The 15,164-nt window shown below is 37.3% G+C and overlaps 1 protein-coding gene across 8 annotated transcripts in view; it reads left to right on the top strand.

Annotated features, from left to right (window-relative positions):
• PARP11 (poly(ADP-ribose) polymerase family member 11) overlaps positions 1-10,297 on the top strand; it is a 42,936-nt gene extending 32,639 nt beyond the window's left edge. For 6 of the 8 annotated variants that reach the window (XM_077169725.1, XM_077169719.1, XM_077169722.1 and 3 more), the window contains 3 exons: positions 7,928-8,079; positions 8,200-8,265; positions 9,589-10,297. In XM_077169725.1, the coding sequence (XP_077025840.1) occupies positions 7,928-8,079; positions 8,200-8,265; positions 9,589-9,905 (535 nt within the window). In that variant the 3' untranslated portion in view covers positions 9,906-10,297. The remainder of the gene's footprint in view (positions 1-7,927; positions 8,080-8,199; positions 8,266-9,588) is intronic. The other 2 variants (XM_077169726.1, XM_077169723.1) reach the window with 1 other exon arrangement.
• Positions 10,298-15,164: the final 4,867 nt, after the last annotated feature.

The raw sequence follows: 15,164 nt of genomic DNA, 5'->3' as shown, positions 1-15,164 counted from the left end.
TGCAGGGTGCTGAAAACAGATGATAATTAATACTTTACAATGTCAACTTATGTGTGAGACTAAAGCAAAAAATGTTCATTTGTTACAAAATTTATATTTTGACTAGAGCATTTCCTAATATAACTCATGTAGATAGTTTGATTGAATGTCATAAGTATTTGGAATCTCAAGTAGGACATGAGATTTTGTTGGTTTGTCCAGAGTGATGCCCCGATGAATCCCAGAGTGATTTGATCAGTAACTGGAAAATTATTTGCAAGCCCCCTTCGGGGAATGGTGAGAGTGGGGAGAAATTCAACTTCCCCAAGTTGAATTCTTGATATTCTCACAAGCAGTGTGGACAACCAAAGCTATAGGCTGAGCCCCCAGTCTTGGGGTTTGTTCATATGAAACTTAACCCCACAAAGGATAGGTCAAGTCTACTTAAAATTTAGGCCTAAGAGTCACCCCCAAGAGAGCCTCTTTTGTTGCTCAGATGTGGCCCCTCTCTCCAGCCAACACAACGAGCAGTCTTATCACCCTACCCCTCTCTGCGTGGGACATGACTCCCAGGGGTGTGGACCTTCCTGGCAACGTGGGACAGAGATCCTGGAATGAGCTGAGACTCAGCATCAAGGGACTGAGAAAAACCCTAGAATGAGCTGAGAATTAACATCAAGGGATTGAGAGAACCTTCTCGACCAAAGGGGGAAGAGTGAAATGAGACTAAGTGTCAATGGCTGAGAGATTCCAAACAGAGTTGAGAGGTTATCCTGGAGGTTATTCTGACATATTAAGTAGATATCACCTTGTTGTTCAAGATGTAGCGGAGAGGCTGGAGGGAACTGCCTGAAAATGTGGAGCTGTGTTCCAATAGCCATGTTTCTTGATGATGCTTGAACAATGATACAGCTTTCACAATGAGACTCTGTGAATGTGAAAACCTTGTATCTGATGCTCCTTTTAGCTATATCAACAGAAGAGTAGAACATATGGAATAAAAATAAATAATAGGGGGAACAAATGTTAAAATAAATTTAGTTTGAAATGCTAGTGGTAAATGAAAGCGAGGGATAAGGGGTATGGTATGTATAATCTTTTTTTTCTCTATTATCGTTTTATTTCTTTTTCTGTTGTCTTTTTATTTCTTTTTCTAAATCGATGCAAATGTTCTAAGAAATGATGACTATGCAATTATGTGATGATATCAAGAATTACTGATTGTATATGTAGAATGGAATGATATGTTAATGTTTTATTTGTTAATTTTTTTTTAATTAATAAAAAAAGTTTTAAAAAAAGAAAAAAAGAAGTTGAAAAAGTGACCAGACTTCAGGTAGAGTTACAAATAAAGCTGATCTGGATAGGACCACAGAATACAAGGTAAAGGATGACCTTGTCTGTATTTTAAAACTTCAACTTCTGTGTGAGACCAGGGGAAGAGATATTTATTAATGCAAAATTTGTATTTTTGGTAGCACATTATCTAATTTAACTTGTATGGTCAGTTTATTCTGACACCATAATTACACGAACTCTTGAATAGGAAGAGTTGATTGGTTGGTTTCTTCAGGTTAGTGTGATGCCCCAGTACATCCCAGAGTAATTTTTAAAAAAAGGTATTTGCAAAGTTCCTTGACGAACTGGGAATAAAGGAATAAATATTAAACTTCCCCATCTGGGAAATTCCTGATATTCTCACAAGCAGTGGGGATAACCAATTCAATGGGCTAAACCCTCGATCTTGGGGCTCACCCCTATGAAACTTATTTCTCCAAAACAGAAAGTAAGCCTACTGATAATTATGCCTAAGAGATACCTCCAGAGAACCTTATTTGTGGCTCAGATGTGGCCTCTGACTCTATGCCAACTCGGCATGTGAATCACTGCCTTCTCCCCTGTGGGACATGACTCCCAGGGGTGTAACTCTCTCTGGCAATGTGGGACAGAACTCCCGGGGATGAGCTAGGACCCAGAATCATAGGATTAAGAAAGCCTTCTTGACCAAAAGGGGGAAGAGAGAAATGAAGCAAAATAAAATTTCAGTGGCTGAGAGATTTCAAAGTAGAGAGGTTGTCCTGGAGGTTATTCTTATGCATTATATAGATATCCCTTTTTAGTTTATGGTGTATTGGAGTGGCTAGAGGGAAGTTCTTGAAACTGTTGAACTGTGTTCCAGCGGCCTTGATTTTTGAAAATGACTCTGTAACAATATAGCTTTTATAATGTGACCATATTATTGTGAAAATCATATGTCTGATGCTCCCTTTATCCAGGATATGGACAGATGAGTTAAAAAATGACAAAAAACAAATAAATAATGCAGATGATAAAGGCTAAAAAAATTGTGAAGATTGCAATACTAGTGGTCAGTGAGAGGGAGGGGTAAGGGGTATGGAATGTATGGATTTTTTCTTTTGTCTTTTTGTTTATTTTTTCTGGAGTAATGCAAATGTTCTAAAAATAATCATGATGATGAATACACAATTATGTGATGATATTGTGAGCCACTGATTGTATACTTTGGATGGAATGTATGGTGTATTAAGATATCTCAATAAAAATAAATTAAAAACACACACACACATACACACACACACACATGAAGGAGTGGTCCAGCTGTGTTTATAGATAGGTAGGAGTAGGAAATGGGGAGAGAAGATAGGTTAGGGAGCTCCTTCCCAGTACCTTCAGTTTCCTTAGTATAAGTGATGAGGTTGCCTGCAGAGAATGAGGCTTTAGGGAGGTATGGATAAGAATGAAAGATAGAAGGAAAGAGGAGATTCGAAATGAGCACTGTGCACAATGGAGAAGGAGCTAATTTGGGAAGCATAGTATTTCCATCAGCATTGGAATGGGTAAAATTGGAGTCCTTGAATTTGTTATGGAAACCACTGATTGTTGTGTGAGTTATTTCAGCAGTCCAAATATGAGAGCAGAGAGTGGAGTGACTGGACTGTTCCAGGGTTGGGAAGGATAAGGCAGCAATGAAATAAAAGCAGTGAATACTGCTCTTTGATTAAGAATATAGATTTAGATCTGAGATTTCTCTCCGTGGCTGCATGTCTGAGTCATCCATGGAGCTCTTTCACGAGCAGAGATATCTGTAACCCATACCAGGCCCACTAAATCAGAAACGCTGGCTTCTGACATTTTTATCTTTAAAAAGTTCTGTAGTTCTACAGGTGATTCTGATGTTCGGCCAGGAGAGAGAACCCCTAGTCTAAACCTAGGTGAACTGATTGCAGTCCAGAGCGTGAAGACATTCCTACTTCAGCATGTGAGCATCCAGGACTCAGCCCTTTTGGCACTCTCGTCCAGGAGAGGGTGGGCTATTTTGAGACATTTTTTACGAAGTGGGGCTGGGAAGGTGGGCAGAGCTGTGAAGAACTTACTGTAGTATGATTGCTCTGACTTCCTTTCCAGGCTTAACTGAAATCTGAGAGGTCCTGGAATTCACTTTAGCCTTTAGCTCTGAGGCTTTGTCTCATGAATACTTTAGTAGTGGACTCTAGAATAAACCATACTGCAGATCTGTGGAGCTCTGACCATCCCTGCCACCCAACCTGCAGCAGGTACATTTGCTGCTCCAGGCAGGTAGTGGAGCAGTTTGCAGTACCAGAGAATGCTTGACAGTGTCCACACGAATTTTTAAACCAAGATTTATTCTATCCTAGATCTGAAAAGTAGAGATAAGTAAATATCCTGATTTTTTAAAGTGAATTCTAATGATGATAGATGGGTGAGTCCCTTAAACAGTACAATTAGATTTCCCACAAAGCGTAGAGCATGTTTCTTATGATAGGGACAAGATGAAATGGATGCTGAGCAATACTTCAAAGAGAAAAATTAGTAACTGATTAAAAATATTTCACAAAGGACAGTTTGAATAATATGCATGCTTTCTTCTTGAGCCCTTCCACCTTTTTATTTTCAACTTGGATGAAATGTAGTCTTGCTTGTATTTTGAAAGATTCAAAACTGGAAGGGATAGCTTATTTATTGTGTCAGTGAGACCTTGGAAAGTTGACACAGTGGGTTGAAACAAATATATTAAAAAAAAAACCTTTCTTATTTCTTAGTTCTGAAAGCAACAAATGTGCATTATAAAAAAGTCATTATAAAAAATTCTAAAAAAGAAAGTTGGCATAATTTGTTCTTAGTGAAAATATGCTTTTTTTCCCCCAAGTAAGTACTTGTTTAATGTGCAACCATCTAATGTCAGGCATGATGGTCTGAAAAGGCTATCACCAATGGATCAAAGCATGTACATTTTAAGTTTATTCCTATTGCCAAATGACCCTTGAGAAAACCAAATACATTTCTATCTCTATCATCATTTAAATGCAGAAATCTGTTCCCCCACCCATTTGCTATACTGGATGTTGTCTTTATACATTTTGTCAATCTGAATGTGGATTTTTTACTTTATTATTTAATTCATACTTTTAAAAATACCATATGAATCTCAAAGTTGACTGAAATAAATCTATTGCATTAGGTTTTTAAATCAGTTGTCCAAATATAGCAAGCTAAGAGAGGTCTGGTTTGATAGCAGTGAAGTCAACTAAGTCCTAGGATTTTTAATCGACTACAAACTTATGTACATCAGCAGTGTGAGGGCACAGTTATAAGACTGAGTGTGGTAGAGTCAGTGCTGTCTGCTGATATCTGGACTCTAATTCTATTTCTTACATTTGTAAACTACAAGGTATCTATTTTAGTTTGTAAGCTGCCAGAATGTGATATACCAGAAATGGAATGGCTTTTATGAAGAGAATTTAATAAGTTGCAAGTTTACATGTCTAAGCCTTTACAAATGTCCAAACTCAGGCATCCAGGGAAAGATACCTTAATTCAAGGAAGGCTGATGGGTCTGGAACACCTTTGTCAGCTGGGAAGTCATGTGGCTAGCATCCATGAGTCCTTTGCTCCTGGGCTCCATTGCTTTCAGCCTCTGGTTCTGTGGGAGTTCCTCACTTTGCTTCTCTGGGGCTGGCTTTCATCTCTTGGCTTCCCTTGGCTAACTCCAGGTTTTGGCTTGCTTAACATCTCATTGTCTGCTGGGCTTCAAACATCTCCAAACATCCATGTCTCTGTTTTCTAAGTGTTGACATTTGTGTTACCTCTGCTCTAAAGTTTGTGTCACTCTCTGTCTGTCAGCTCTGTTGTTTCTTACTATCTTCAGAATGTTCCTCTTTTCAGGATTCCAATAAACTAATCAAGATCCACCTGGAATGGGTGGAGTCTCATCTCCATCTAATCAAAAGGTTATACCCACAATTGGGTGTGCCACATGTCTGTGGAGATAACCTAATCAAAAGTTTCTGCCCTACAGTGTTGAATCAGGATGAAAAGAAACAGCTGCCGCTGCAAGATTGAATCAGAATTTAAACACAGTTTTTCTGGGGTTCATAATATTTTCAAACCGGCACAGTATCCAGCAAATTCTTATTAACTAAAGGCAGCCTGGGATGCAGAAAGGCCTGGAAACTATGCATGTAAGGAATAATTGAGGGAACAGTGTATATTTAATCTGAAAAAGAAAACTTACATTGGAGTTCATAGTTTTTTAAATATCTGCAGGGTTGTTAAATATATATGAGAGTAATTTGAATTGTTCTGTGTTCAAAATCGAAAAGCTATGACTAATCAGTTGAAGTAACAGATTTTGGTTCAATGTTGGGGTGGATGTACTTTATAGCACCAATAGATTGTGCTGGTCACAAATCGATTTTACTGTCTTATAGAGCAGTAAGCCCCTGACACTGAAATCGATTGAAGCAGCTATTACAGCTATCTGTCAGAGGTGTTATAGGGGGAGGGGATTCTTTTCAATTTTTAAAACATCTTTTTTTAATGAACTATTTAAAAAATAAAAGTGCAGTAAATAGATTACAGACATCCATGTACCTACTGATCAGATTTAGCTTTTTATTTAGCACGTTTTCTTCATCTTCATACATCTTTTCTTTACAAAGCATTACAGATGCAGGCAAAGGGTTTACCCCATCCTCCATCCTGCTCTCCTCCCTTCATCCTCAGGTTGATGTGATGCCTTCTTTTTTTTTTTCTGTTCCTGAGAATAGTTTTATTTCCCGTTTATTCTTTTTAAATTATATAGTATAACATATATACAAAGCAAAGAAATAAAAAAAGCAATAGTTTTCAAAGCACTCTTCAACAAGGAGTTACAGGACAGATTCCAGAGTTTGTATGGGCTCACCATATGATTCTCTCAAATTTTTCCTTCTCGCTGTTCCAGGATACAGGAGGCTAGAAGGCTTAAATGTTTTTTTATCATCACAATCGACCTTTTTTCCTTCTTTTTTTGTGAAAAATAACATATATACAAAAAGGGTATAAATTTCAAAGCATAGCACCACAATTAGTTATAGAACATATTTCAGAGTTTGACATGGGTTACAATTCCACAGGTTTAGGTTTTTACTTCTAGCTGGTCTAAAATACTGGAGACTAAAAGTTGTCAATTTAATGATTCAGCATTCATATTCATTTGTTAAATCCTATCTTCTCTATATAACTCTACCATCACCTTTGATCTTTCCATCCCTCCCTTTAGGGGTGTTTAGGCCATGGCCATTCTAAATTTTTCATATTGGAAGGGTCTGTCACTAATATGGGTAGGGAGCTGAAACTATCTGATGTTCTGGAGAGGCTGGGCTAGGTTTCAGGACTTATCTGGACCAGGGACCAATCTGGAGGTTGTGGATCTCTGGAAAGTAACTCTAGTGCATGGAACCCTTATGGAATCTTATATATTGCCTGAGGTGTTCTTTAGGATTGGCTGGAATGGTCCTGGTTGGGGGTTGGCAGGTTATGATAGGTAGCAAGGTCTATCTGAAGCTTGCATAAGAGCAACCTCCAGAGTAGCCTCTCGACTCTATTTGAACTCTCTGCCACTGATACTTTATCAATTACACTTCTTTTCCCCTTTTTGGTCAAGATGGAATTGTTACTCCCACGGTGCCAGGGCTGGATTCATCTCTAGGAGTCTTCTCCCACATTGCCAGGGAGACTTTTACTCCTGAATGTTATATCCCACATAGGATGTGATGCCTTCTTGTTCATGATTTTTATATCTTTTACTACTTGTATATGTAAACCTATACAATATACAGTATTATTTTGAGTTATATATCCTTTTGCTTTTTTTTTTTTTTGCATGGTCAGGTACCGGGAATCGAACCTGCATCTCTACCTGCTGAGCCACCATGGCCTGCCCCCTTTTGCATTTTTTTTACATTCAACATTATTTTTTAATATTTTCTTTATCAGTACGTGCAGTACTGTATTATTTTTAATTTTTATATATAGATTTATAATTATTTATTCATTTTTCTGTAAAAGAATTTTCGACTGTTTTTGTTTTTTTTTGTTTTTCTGTGCTGTTGCAATTGAATACATTGAATATCCGTGTAATGTTAGAAAAAATTTGTCCATTAGGAAAGGAGTTAAACTGGATGACTTGTTGTCCTTTCCAACACTAAGATTCAAAATTCACTTCAATTTAACCAACTTTTTGTAGTTTTGGGGGATAAAAAAAATAAGACATGGTTCCTTCTCTAGGAGCCCACTGTCTAAAGACAGTGTTGTTTATCTCACTTTTAGACATCTGTAAGCCTTAGGTGTTTGACAATCAATTACCTTTCCTATGATGGGGCATAGTCTGGGATAACTATTGTTTTTGGATACAATTTTCAACCTTATGTCTCAATGTTACAGTTTTTGATGAAATGATTTGTGTCCACCAACACATAAGAGATTATTTCTTTCCAGATCTGCTTTGTCCATTTATGATCTATATTAAGAGAAGTGTTTTCTGTTTCACCCTTTCCATAAAACTTTGCTCCTTAACAATTTAATAAATGCCGCTGATGGTATATTTCTATATATGCTTTTGTGTATATGTGTATTGTGTTTTTAGGAAAAAGGCTCAGCTCAAGAAAAAAAGAGGTGTGCCTCAGATTAATGAACAAATGCTCTTTCATGGTACCAGCAGTGAGTTTGTGGAAGCAATTTGCATTCATAACTTTGATTGGAGAATAAATGGTATACATGGTGCTCTCTTTGGAAAAGGTAATTATCAAATACCAGGTCCAATTTGAACCCTAGGAGAGAATTTCCTCTTTTTGGGATAACTGATTGTTTTATGATTCAGGGGCTTGGTAGTCATTAAGTGAAATGTTACTCTCCTAGGTCCCTGGCATGCCCTTAGAGTTTCTGAGTCATGGAAAAGTCACTTCCTGCATGTACAAGATGGAAGTAAGACCTCTACCACATTACTTTGCTCCCCAAATCTTGCTCATCCAGATGGGACATCATGTCCGTATTGGCTGATTTTTGCACTATATTTAATTTAAGTGTCCTTTCCATGTATAAAATTATATACTAAATCAACAAATAGAGAGACAGAGATATAAAACAAATTACATTGTTCACAGGTGTAGATGCTAGTATTTTTTGTTTCTTTGTTTTTGTTTTAGAAAATGATAGGTAAGAATATTAATGAGCAATAAGGAATAATGGGGGGAATCCTCACCTCATTTCTAATGATTGTGAAAGTCCAAGTTCTCCAATTTATGCCCATTACTCAAGCAAATTAAGGAGAAAGGTGAGGGGGAAAGGTAAGGGATGGACATTTGTTATTCTGGTCCTTAATTTGCACCTTACCACCAACAAGAGAACTGGCTACCACTTAGAAGCAGGATGTGCTGCATTTTAAAAACATTTAATTAATTTAAAAAATAACTACTGACAAGGCCATCACATTTATTTAACTGTAAGAGTGTCTGAAAAGTGTTAGGTAAATTCCCATCAATGTTGGTATGAGTATGAGACTTTATAATTGGTTTCCAAAATTGTTTGTAGTAAATATTCACTTAATGATTTCAATATCTCTAGTCCGCCATTTAGGAAAAGTTGTCTACTTTATTGAGTTTTCACATTTAGGTAATGAACCAGTGAAATTGTTTCTTTGGAATACACAGATACAAATAGCATTGCATTCCTTCAGAAATCTTTCCCTGAACATGGAGTTTTATTATTTCCAGAAATATTATTGAATAGTTATCTTGTATCCTAGAAATCACTTTGGTTTCTTGGAGATTGAAATAATCTATGGACTAGTAGTTTTTGAAGTGTGCTCCCCAGAGCCTCACTGGATACTGAAAGAGGGTACAGGGCAGGGAAAGTGGTAGGAGGAAAGAGAAATGGGAGGAAGGTCGAAGTAGTTAAAACTCAGGTCCTGTCACACTTTTAACTACAGAAACAGTACTTTTATCTGTTTTACATATTGGTTTCTTTGTAAGATTTCTTTTGAGAACAGAAGTCTGGCAGCTCCATTGGGGGAGGGGAAGCGGGCACTGCACTATACCCACAAATCTCTCCCCGTGGCAGCCTGCACCACAGCTGTCCATAACAGATGGGTCTCTTTTCTTAAAGATCTACAGATGAGGAAATTCCACATCTATTTTTGTTATACAATTCCATATGTCTATTCCCCTGACAATTAGTGTTTTTGCTTGTATTTAATGTATTCGTAGGAATAATCTTGGCTTTTTTTTTTTTTGGTCCTTTTTGTTTAAGGAACCTATTTTGCTAGAGATGCTGCTTACTCCAGTCGCTTCTGCAAAGATGACATAAAGCATGGAAACACATTCCAAATTCACGGTGTCAGCTTGCAACAGCGGCATCTCTTTAGAACATATAAATCTATGTTTCTTGCTCGAGTGCTAATTGGAGATTATATAAACGGAGACTCCAAATACATGCGGCCTCCTTCCAAAGACGGGAGCTATGTGAATTTATATGACAGCTGTGTGGATGACACCTGGAATCCAAAGATCTTTGTGGTTTTTGATGCCAACCAAATCTATCCTGAGTACTTAATAGACTTTCATTGATTTAACTACCAAATCCCAGTGGTCGAGGAAGTTTTATTCTCCTTTTGCAGGAAGATATACTCTTTTTCCATCCATTCACTAATATTATCTGATACTTTTGAAACAGATTTGAAAAAAGTGGCCTACATATAAAAGATATGCTGACTTTAAAGTTGTTGTTGCTGTTGTTTTAGTTTTGTCTGTTACTTATGGTCCTGTTTGTTAAAAATTGATGCCATTGCCCTTGTAACACATGGGAGTGAAAGATTCCATTCCAACTTGAATCAGCTGAATCTCAGTTAACATGGGCATTCAGAGTCTTTATATTTTATGTGTGTTAGCAGGATAAATGTTTTCAGTTCAAATAGACTTATTCATATATATTCAAAAAATAAAAATAGATACATAATGTATCCCTTTAGAGGAACTGACCCTTCATTATTTTTATCCACCAATCCACACACTCTTTTGTTGGTCATTTGAAGGGTGATTTAAAACTCTGAAACAGTCTGAGTAGCTTGAGAGAAATCAGAAACAAGTAAATTATTTGCAGTGCTTCCACATAAGTCAAAAGGAGAACATCAAGACAGGGTGCCCTGCTTCCTGTTGCTTTTGGATAGCAGGCTGCAGCCCCAGACTTGATTACGTAATCCCCTTCAATCTCTGACATCTGAATTGACAAATGCCGCAGGCTATTATTAACCTACAGTTCATCCGCCAGAGCTGTTGAATTCTCTGCACCAAAACTTTCTGCACAAGGTGTTTATTGTATCTTCAAACTTTTATTTATTTTTCAGAACATTATTTTCCCTTTGTTTTAGGGTCCCTTTAGTGATCAGTTTGGAGCTGTTTTTATCTTCTGCCTCTAGGTATTCAACAGCGATTTCTAAATTCACATTTCTAAGTTGTATCTCCCCATTTTGAATCATTGTAGAAAGCATAGGGCTCTTGGACAATTTTGCATCGCCGTTGACAGTCTACTAACTCTCTTAAAAAGTTACATACAATTCATAATAACATTTAATAGAAACTTATTTACCATTTTGTTTTATAAGGAAGACTAAGTAGTGTTGGAACAGCTGATTACAAATCAGCTGTTGGCAAATTGTGATTTGCCAATTACAAATTGGCAGTAATGTTGTACAGGAATTCAAGTGTCAGATGGGGACTGGCCATCTGATTACAAGTCTTTCATGACTCCTCCATGATTCTGCCTGAATGAGAGAACACTTGTATCATGCTTTTCCCAGAAAACTTTTTTCTAACTCACTCTGACACTGAATTTTCCCTCCACAATCCTCACTTAGTTTGGGCTAAGATTTAGTGAACATAATTTCACTTCTAAAGAAAAATCCAGTAAGTGCCCAGTGCCTATACCTGCATATTTTTCAGTCTGGTAGTTTCAGTTTGGAAAGCATATAGAAATAATCCAAGTAAAGAGTATAGAGCAGTTCTTCAACTGCTTTATTTCTCCAGATTTTTATTACAGCCCAGAATACATATAATTGTGCAGTTGAAAGTAACATGTACACAGGAAATTGGAGGTACAGTTCTTTGAAACAAAGTGGCAACAGAAATTTCCTGATCAGAGGTGCAGACTAACAGCCTGTTTTGATAAAGTGTCGTGGTGAAATATTTAGAAGACAATTTAATAATGTGGAAATTATCGTGGAAAAGATTGGAGGAAAAGTCACTAGGCTGCCTTGAGTGGATGAACATCATCCTGGACATGGTCATTAAAACCACTTTGGAGACTTTAAGAAATAAGATTTTGAAGATCTTTTCGTTCTTTTTGTTCGTTATTTGCATCCAGAAACAAGTTAAATAGTGTCCTCTCCAACATGGCTGATTTTCTTTTCCAATTTAGCATGAATGCCTTTCCTATCACTTAAATGGAATAAATGTTCTGGCATTTAAGGGTCATTTTTCTTGTTGACATGTGCAGATCTTATCCCAAGGTGGCTAAGAGCCAGAGGTGAGTATTTGCAAGGCAATCTGCCTGAACTCTGAAATTAACTAGCCGGTTTACATGTAAAACATTTTAAAGTGCACTGTGGTAGCCACTGTAAGAAAGTTCTATGCTGTCCTTGTCTGAGTATACTACCAACTCCCTTTTTATAAGAAGAGTTGATTTTGATATTTTTAAAAATGTGATAATGTGTACTTAATTGATGTTAAACTTCTGTTTGTTAATTTTGGTCAGTAAACTGAGTTGAGAATCATATAATCAGGATTTAATAAGACTGAATACAGCCATTTGCCATCTTTTTCTCTTGACATCCCATAGTGTGGGTTAGGAGAACAAAGAGAAACCATTCCAGGTCACTGAATAAATGGTTTTAAAATTTCTACATTGAATACATTCCAGCTGATGGTGACTTTTCCTTGAAGATCTGGTAATCTCAGCTTCAGAATTAAAGAATTTACTAAATTACATTTATTAAAAAGCTTTGTAAATCTTTCTGTTATGAACAGGATGGTTTTGTATTAGTGTGAAATTTCATTTCTAGATTGTTGGTGATGATAATAAAGACTTTGGAGCCCTTTTTATGTTTGAATATGTTGTTTTCACATGTGGTGATTAAAGCTTTCCATAGCAGGTCTTGGTTGTCTGTGTATGTCATGTATTTGTTTTGGTAATTTTGGTGCCTCTTCGCCTTGCGTTATGTAAACCTGAGTTTTCAGCTTAGATTTAATAGACTCTCAAGGAGTTCGTCACCTATGACTCTTATGTAATCCCTTTGCAGATGGGGGAAGTGTCTTGTTCACTAGAATCATTATGAGCAGCAGCTAATCAAATGACCTATGGAGAAAATAATTCACTCTGTATTGTTGAAAATTCTAAAAGCGAGCAAGGCCTGGCACCTCCAGTGTCCTCACTCGTGGTAAGCTTTCTTGGCTTGCGGAGCAGTTCTGGAGGGTGCATCTACATTCATCGGAAAGCATGCTTTCTGCAGTTCATCGACCTCCAGGTGCTCCTGGTATGTCTGCAGAAATTCCTTTAGAAGCCAGTTAAACATTGCATTTCTCTGTAAGCACAGAGGGAGACATGAAAGGATGTCCTAATTTTAGAGCTAAGAGAAATGAAGGACAGAATCATTGAGGCTTACAGTGGGAACAAATCAAGTTTTCCATTCATTGAAATCCTGTCCCAGTCTATCTAAATTTTGGAGTAATTATTAAGGCTCATTGTGATACAAATTCCTTTGAGCTTTGATTCATGATGAAGTGTAATGTCTTTATAGATTTTTTTCCTAGCGTGCAGGTATTGGAGGTCACTTCCCAGCTAGCCAGGAATGACCCTAGAAACAATTTTATAGTGGTCATAGTTGTATTTTAAATTGCAGATTTCCTCTCTCCCTGGGGAAGGATGTCTTGTTTATTTTTAAATATAACATTTTCTTTTGCTTAAAACAAAGACATAGTCCATTTCTAGATTAAATTCCCCATTCTATACTTAGAAAAGAGAAAGATAAAATATAATGAAAAAATAGCAGGGAATGGACAAACAAAAAGCCTTTCCAAAACTTATTTTTAATTAGAAACTTGAGCAAGATGATTTAATTCACTTCACTGATTATACTTATTTTTACCTCTTTGTACTATATACAGGAAGAGGTTTGCTGAAACAAGCTGCCCTGTCCTACTTCCTTACTGAATAATTTTATGATGTTGCTTGGGGCAACACAGATGGGAGAAATGAACATGTGAAAGAAATATGAAGTATACAATTATTTGAGGACTGCTTGGTTAGTGTAAATAATCTGTACAGGGAGAAGTGAGGTCTAAATATCTAGGAAAGAAGTTTGAAGGCCATCCACTAACCTTAACGTTTTTGCAAAGGTTATTTACTTCTCATGTTTTCAGACACTCTAGCAGGAAGGAAATTTGGGAGCTTATGTATTCCTTCTCTCCCTCCCCCGCCCCCCACCATATCCCCTTTTCTATACTAGACTGTACTTGAGCCATACCTGGTAAAAAGATGCTTTGGTTACTCTTGATATCCAGACAATAAATCCCTTGCTGTATTTGATCTAAGTCTTCTGCTGCAAGATTACATAATCCGTTTTCTCTACTTTAATTGGTTAGCTTTCATTCTTCAGCATTGCAGGCTAAGATTTGGCTTTTGGTTGAACTTCTTACTATGTGGCTATGTGTCTCAGAATACAGCATTGGTATTATTCATTTTTAAATGACTGTTCATGTGATTGAAATTTAGGATTGTGCCAAACACATGTATTTTCTGCAGGCTTTTAGCTTTGCTGTACTATTTACCAAAGGATTATCCATTAAACTGGTTCTCATTCTGGCTTAAAGTGGTGAGCCAGTTTAGAAGAGTCACAAGCCAGAATTTAATTCAAATCATTTTTATAATATTAATTATAGATATAGACTGTCCTTGTATTTTTGTGTTCCTTATTAAAAGTGCCTTTTCCTAGAGAGCTCATTATGCTTTAATGTCTCTTTGATAGCAAATGGTGGTAGCTGCAGGCATTATAAGCCCAGGTTTGATGAACACTCTTAGAAAATCGGTGTTGAGGCCCATTTCTTCCTTTCTTCGTTTGAGAGTGAGACCAAGCACCAACTTGGGAGCCAGCTGATCTGATTTTATTTCAAGCTCTGCTGTTTGACTTAGTGTGACCTTGGACAACTTGCCAGAGGGAGGAGGTCTGCTTTACAGAAGGTGAAGTTTATGAAGGACTGATCAGATTCTTCTTAAAAGGAAAACACCTGATAGAGCACAGCTAGAGATCTAAAGATAGGCAACACCTGACCTGACTGAGGAAAAATTTATTTTCTTCAAGAAAAGAAAATAGTAGGGATCATGATGCATTAACAAGAAGAAGCTATGGCTTGGAATAGGAGGGGAAAGAGATTGACCCAGTTCTCCCTGCAACACTACCCCATTTACTCCCCCTCTCCCCCCATTTCAAGCTCTCAACTCTGAGCTCCTGCTGTGTGCCAGGCAGCAAAACAGTCAAACTTGGCTTTGACTTTCATGGAACTTTAAGTCCAGCAAGAAGGGCATAAGCTAAGCTGGGACAGCAAGAGTGATGAGCCTGACCCAAGACAGGCTATGAGAGCCTCTGGCAAAGGGATTCATCCTATCCTGGGGAATTAGGAAAGGCTTCCCTAAGAAGCAGTGTTTGAATGTGGAGCCTTGAAGGATTTGTAGATTAGTTCATTGGGTAAAGTTTTCATTTTATGTCCCTTGGCCATTTTATGACCCCTATGCCACATCAGGCTTCGGGGAGATGAGAAAAACAAGTTTTGGGGTGG

Source organism: Tamandua tetradactyla, chromosome 7 (genome assembly GCF_023851605.1).
Source record: "Tamandua tetradactyla isolate mTamTet1 chromosome 7, mTamTet1.pri, whole genome shotgun sequence".
NCBI lineage: Eukaryota > Metazoa > Chordata > Mammalia > Pilosa > Myrmecophagidae > Tamandua > Tamandua tetradactyla.
The sequence above is the reverse complement of the archived record's forward strand: the minus strand, read 5'-3'. Positions and strand labels throughout refer to the sequence as shown.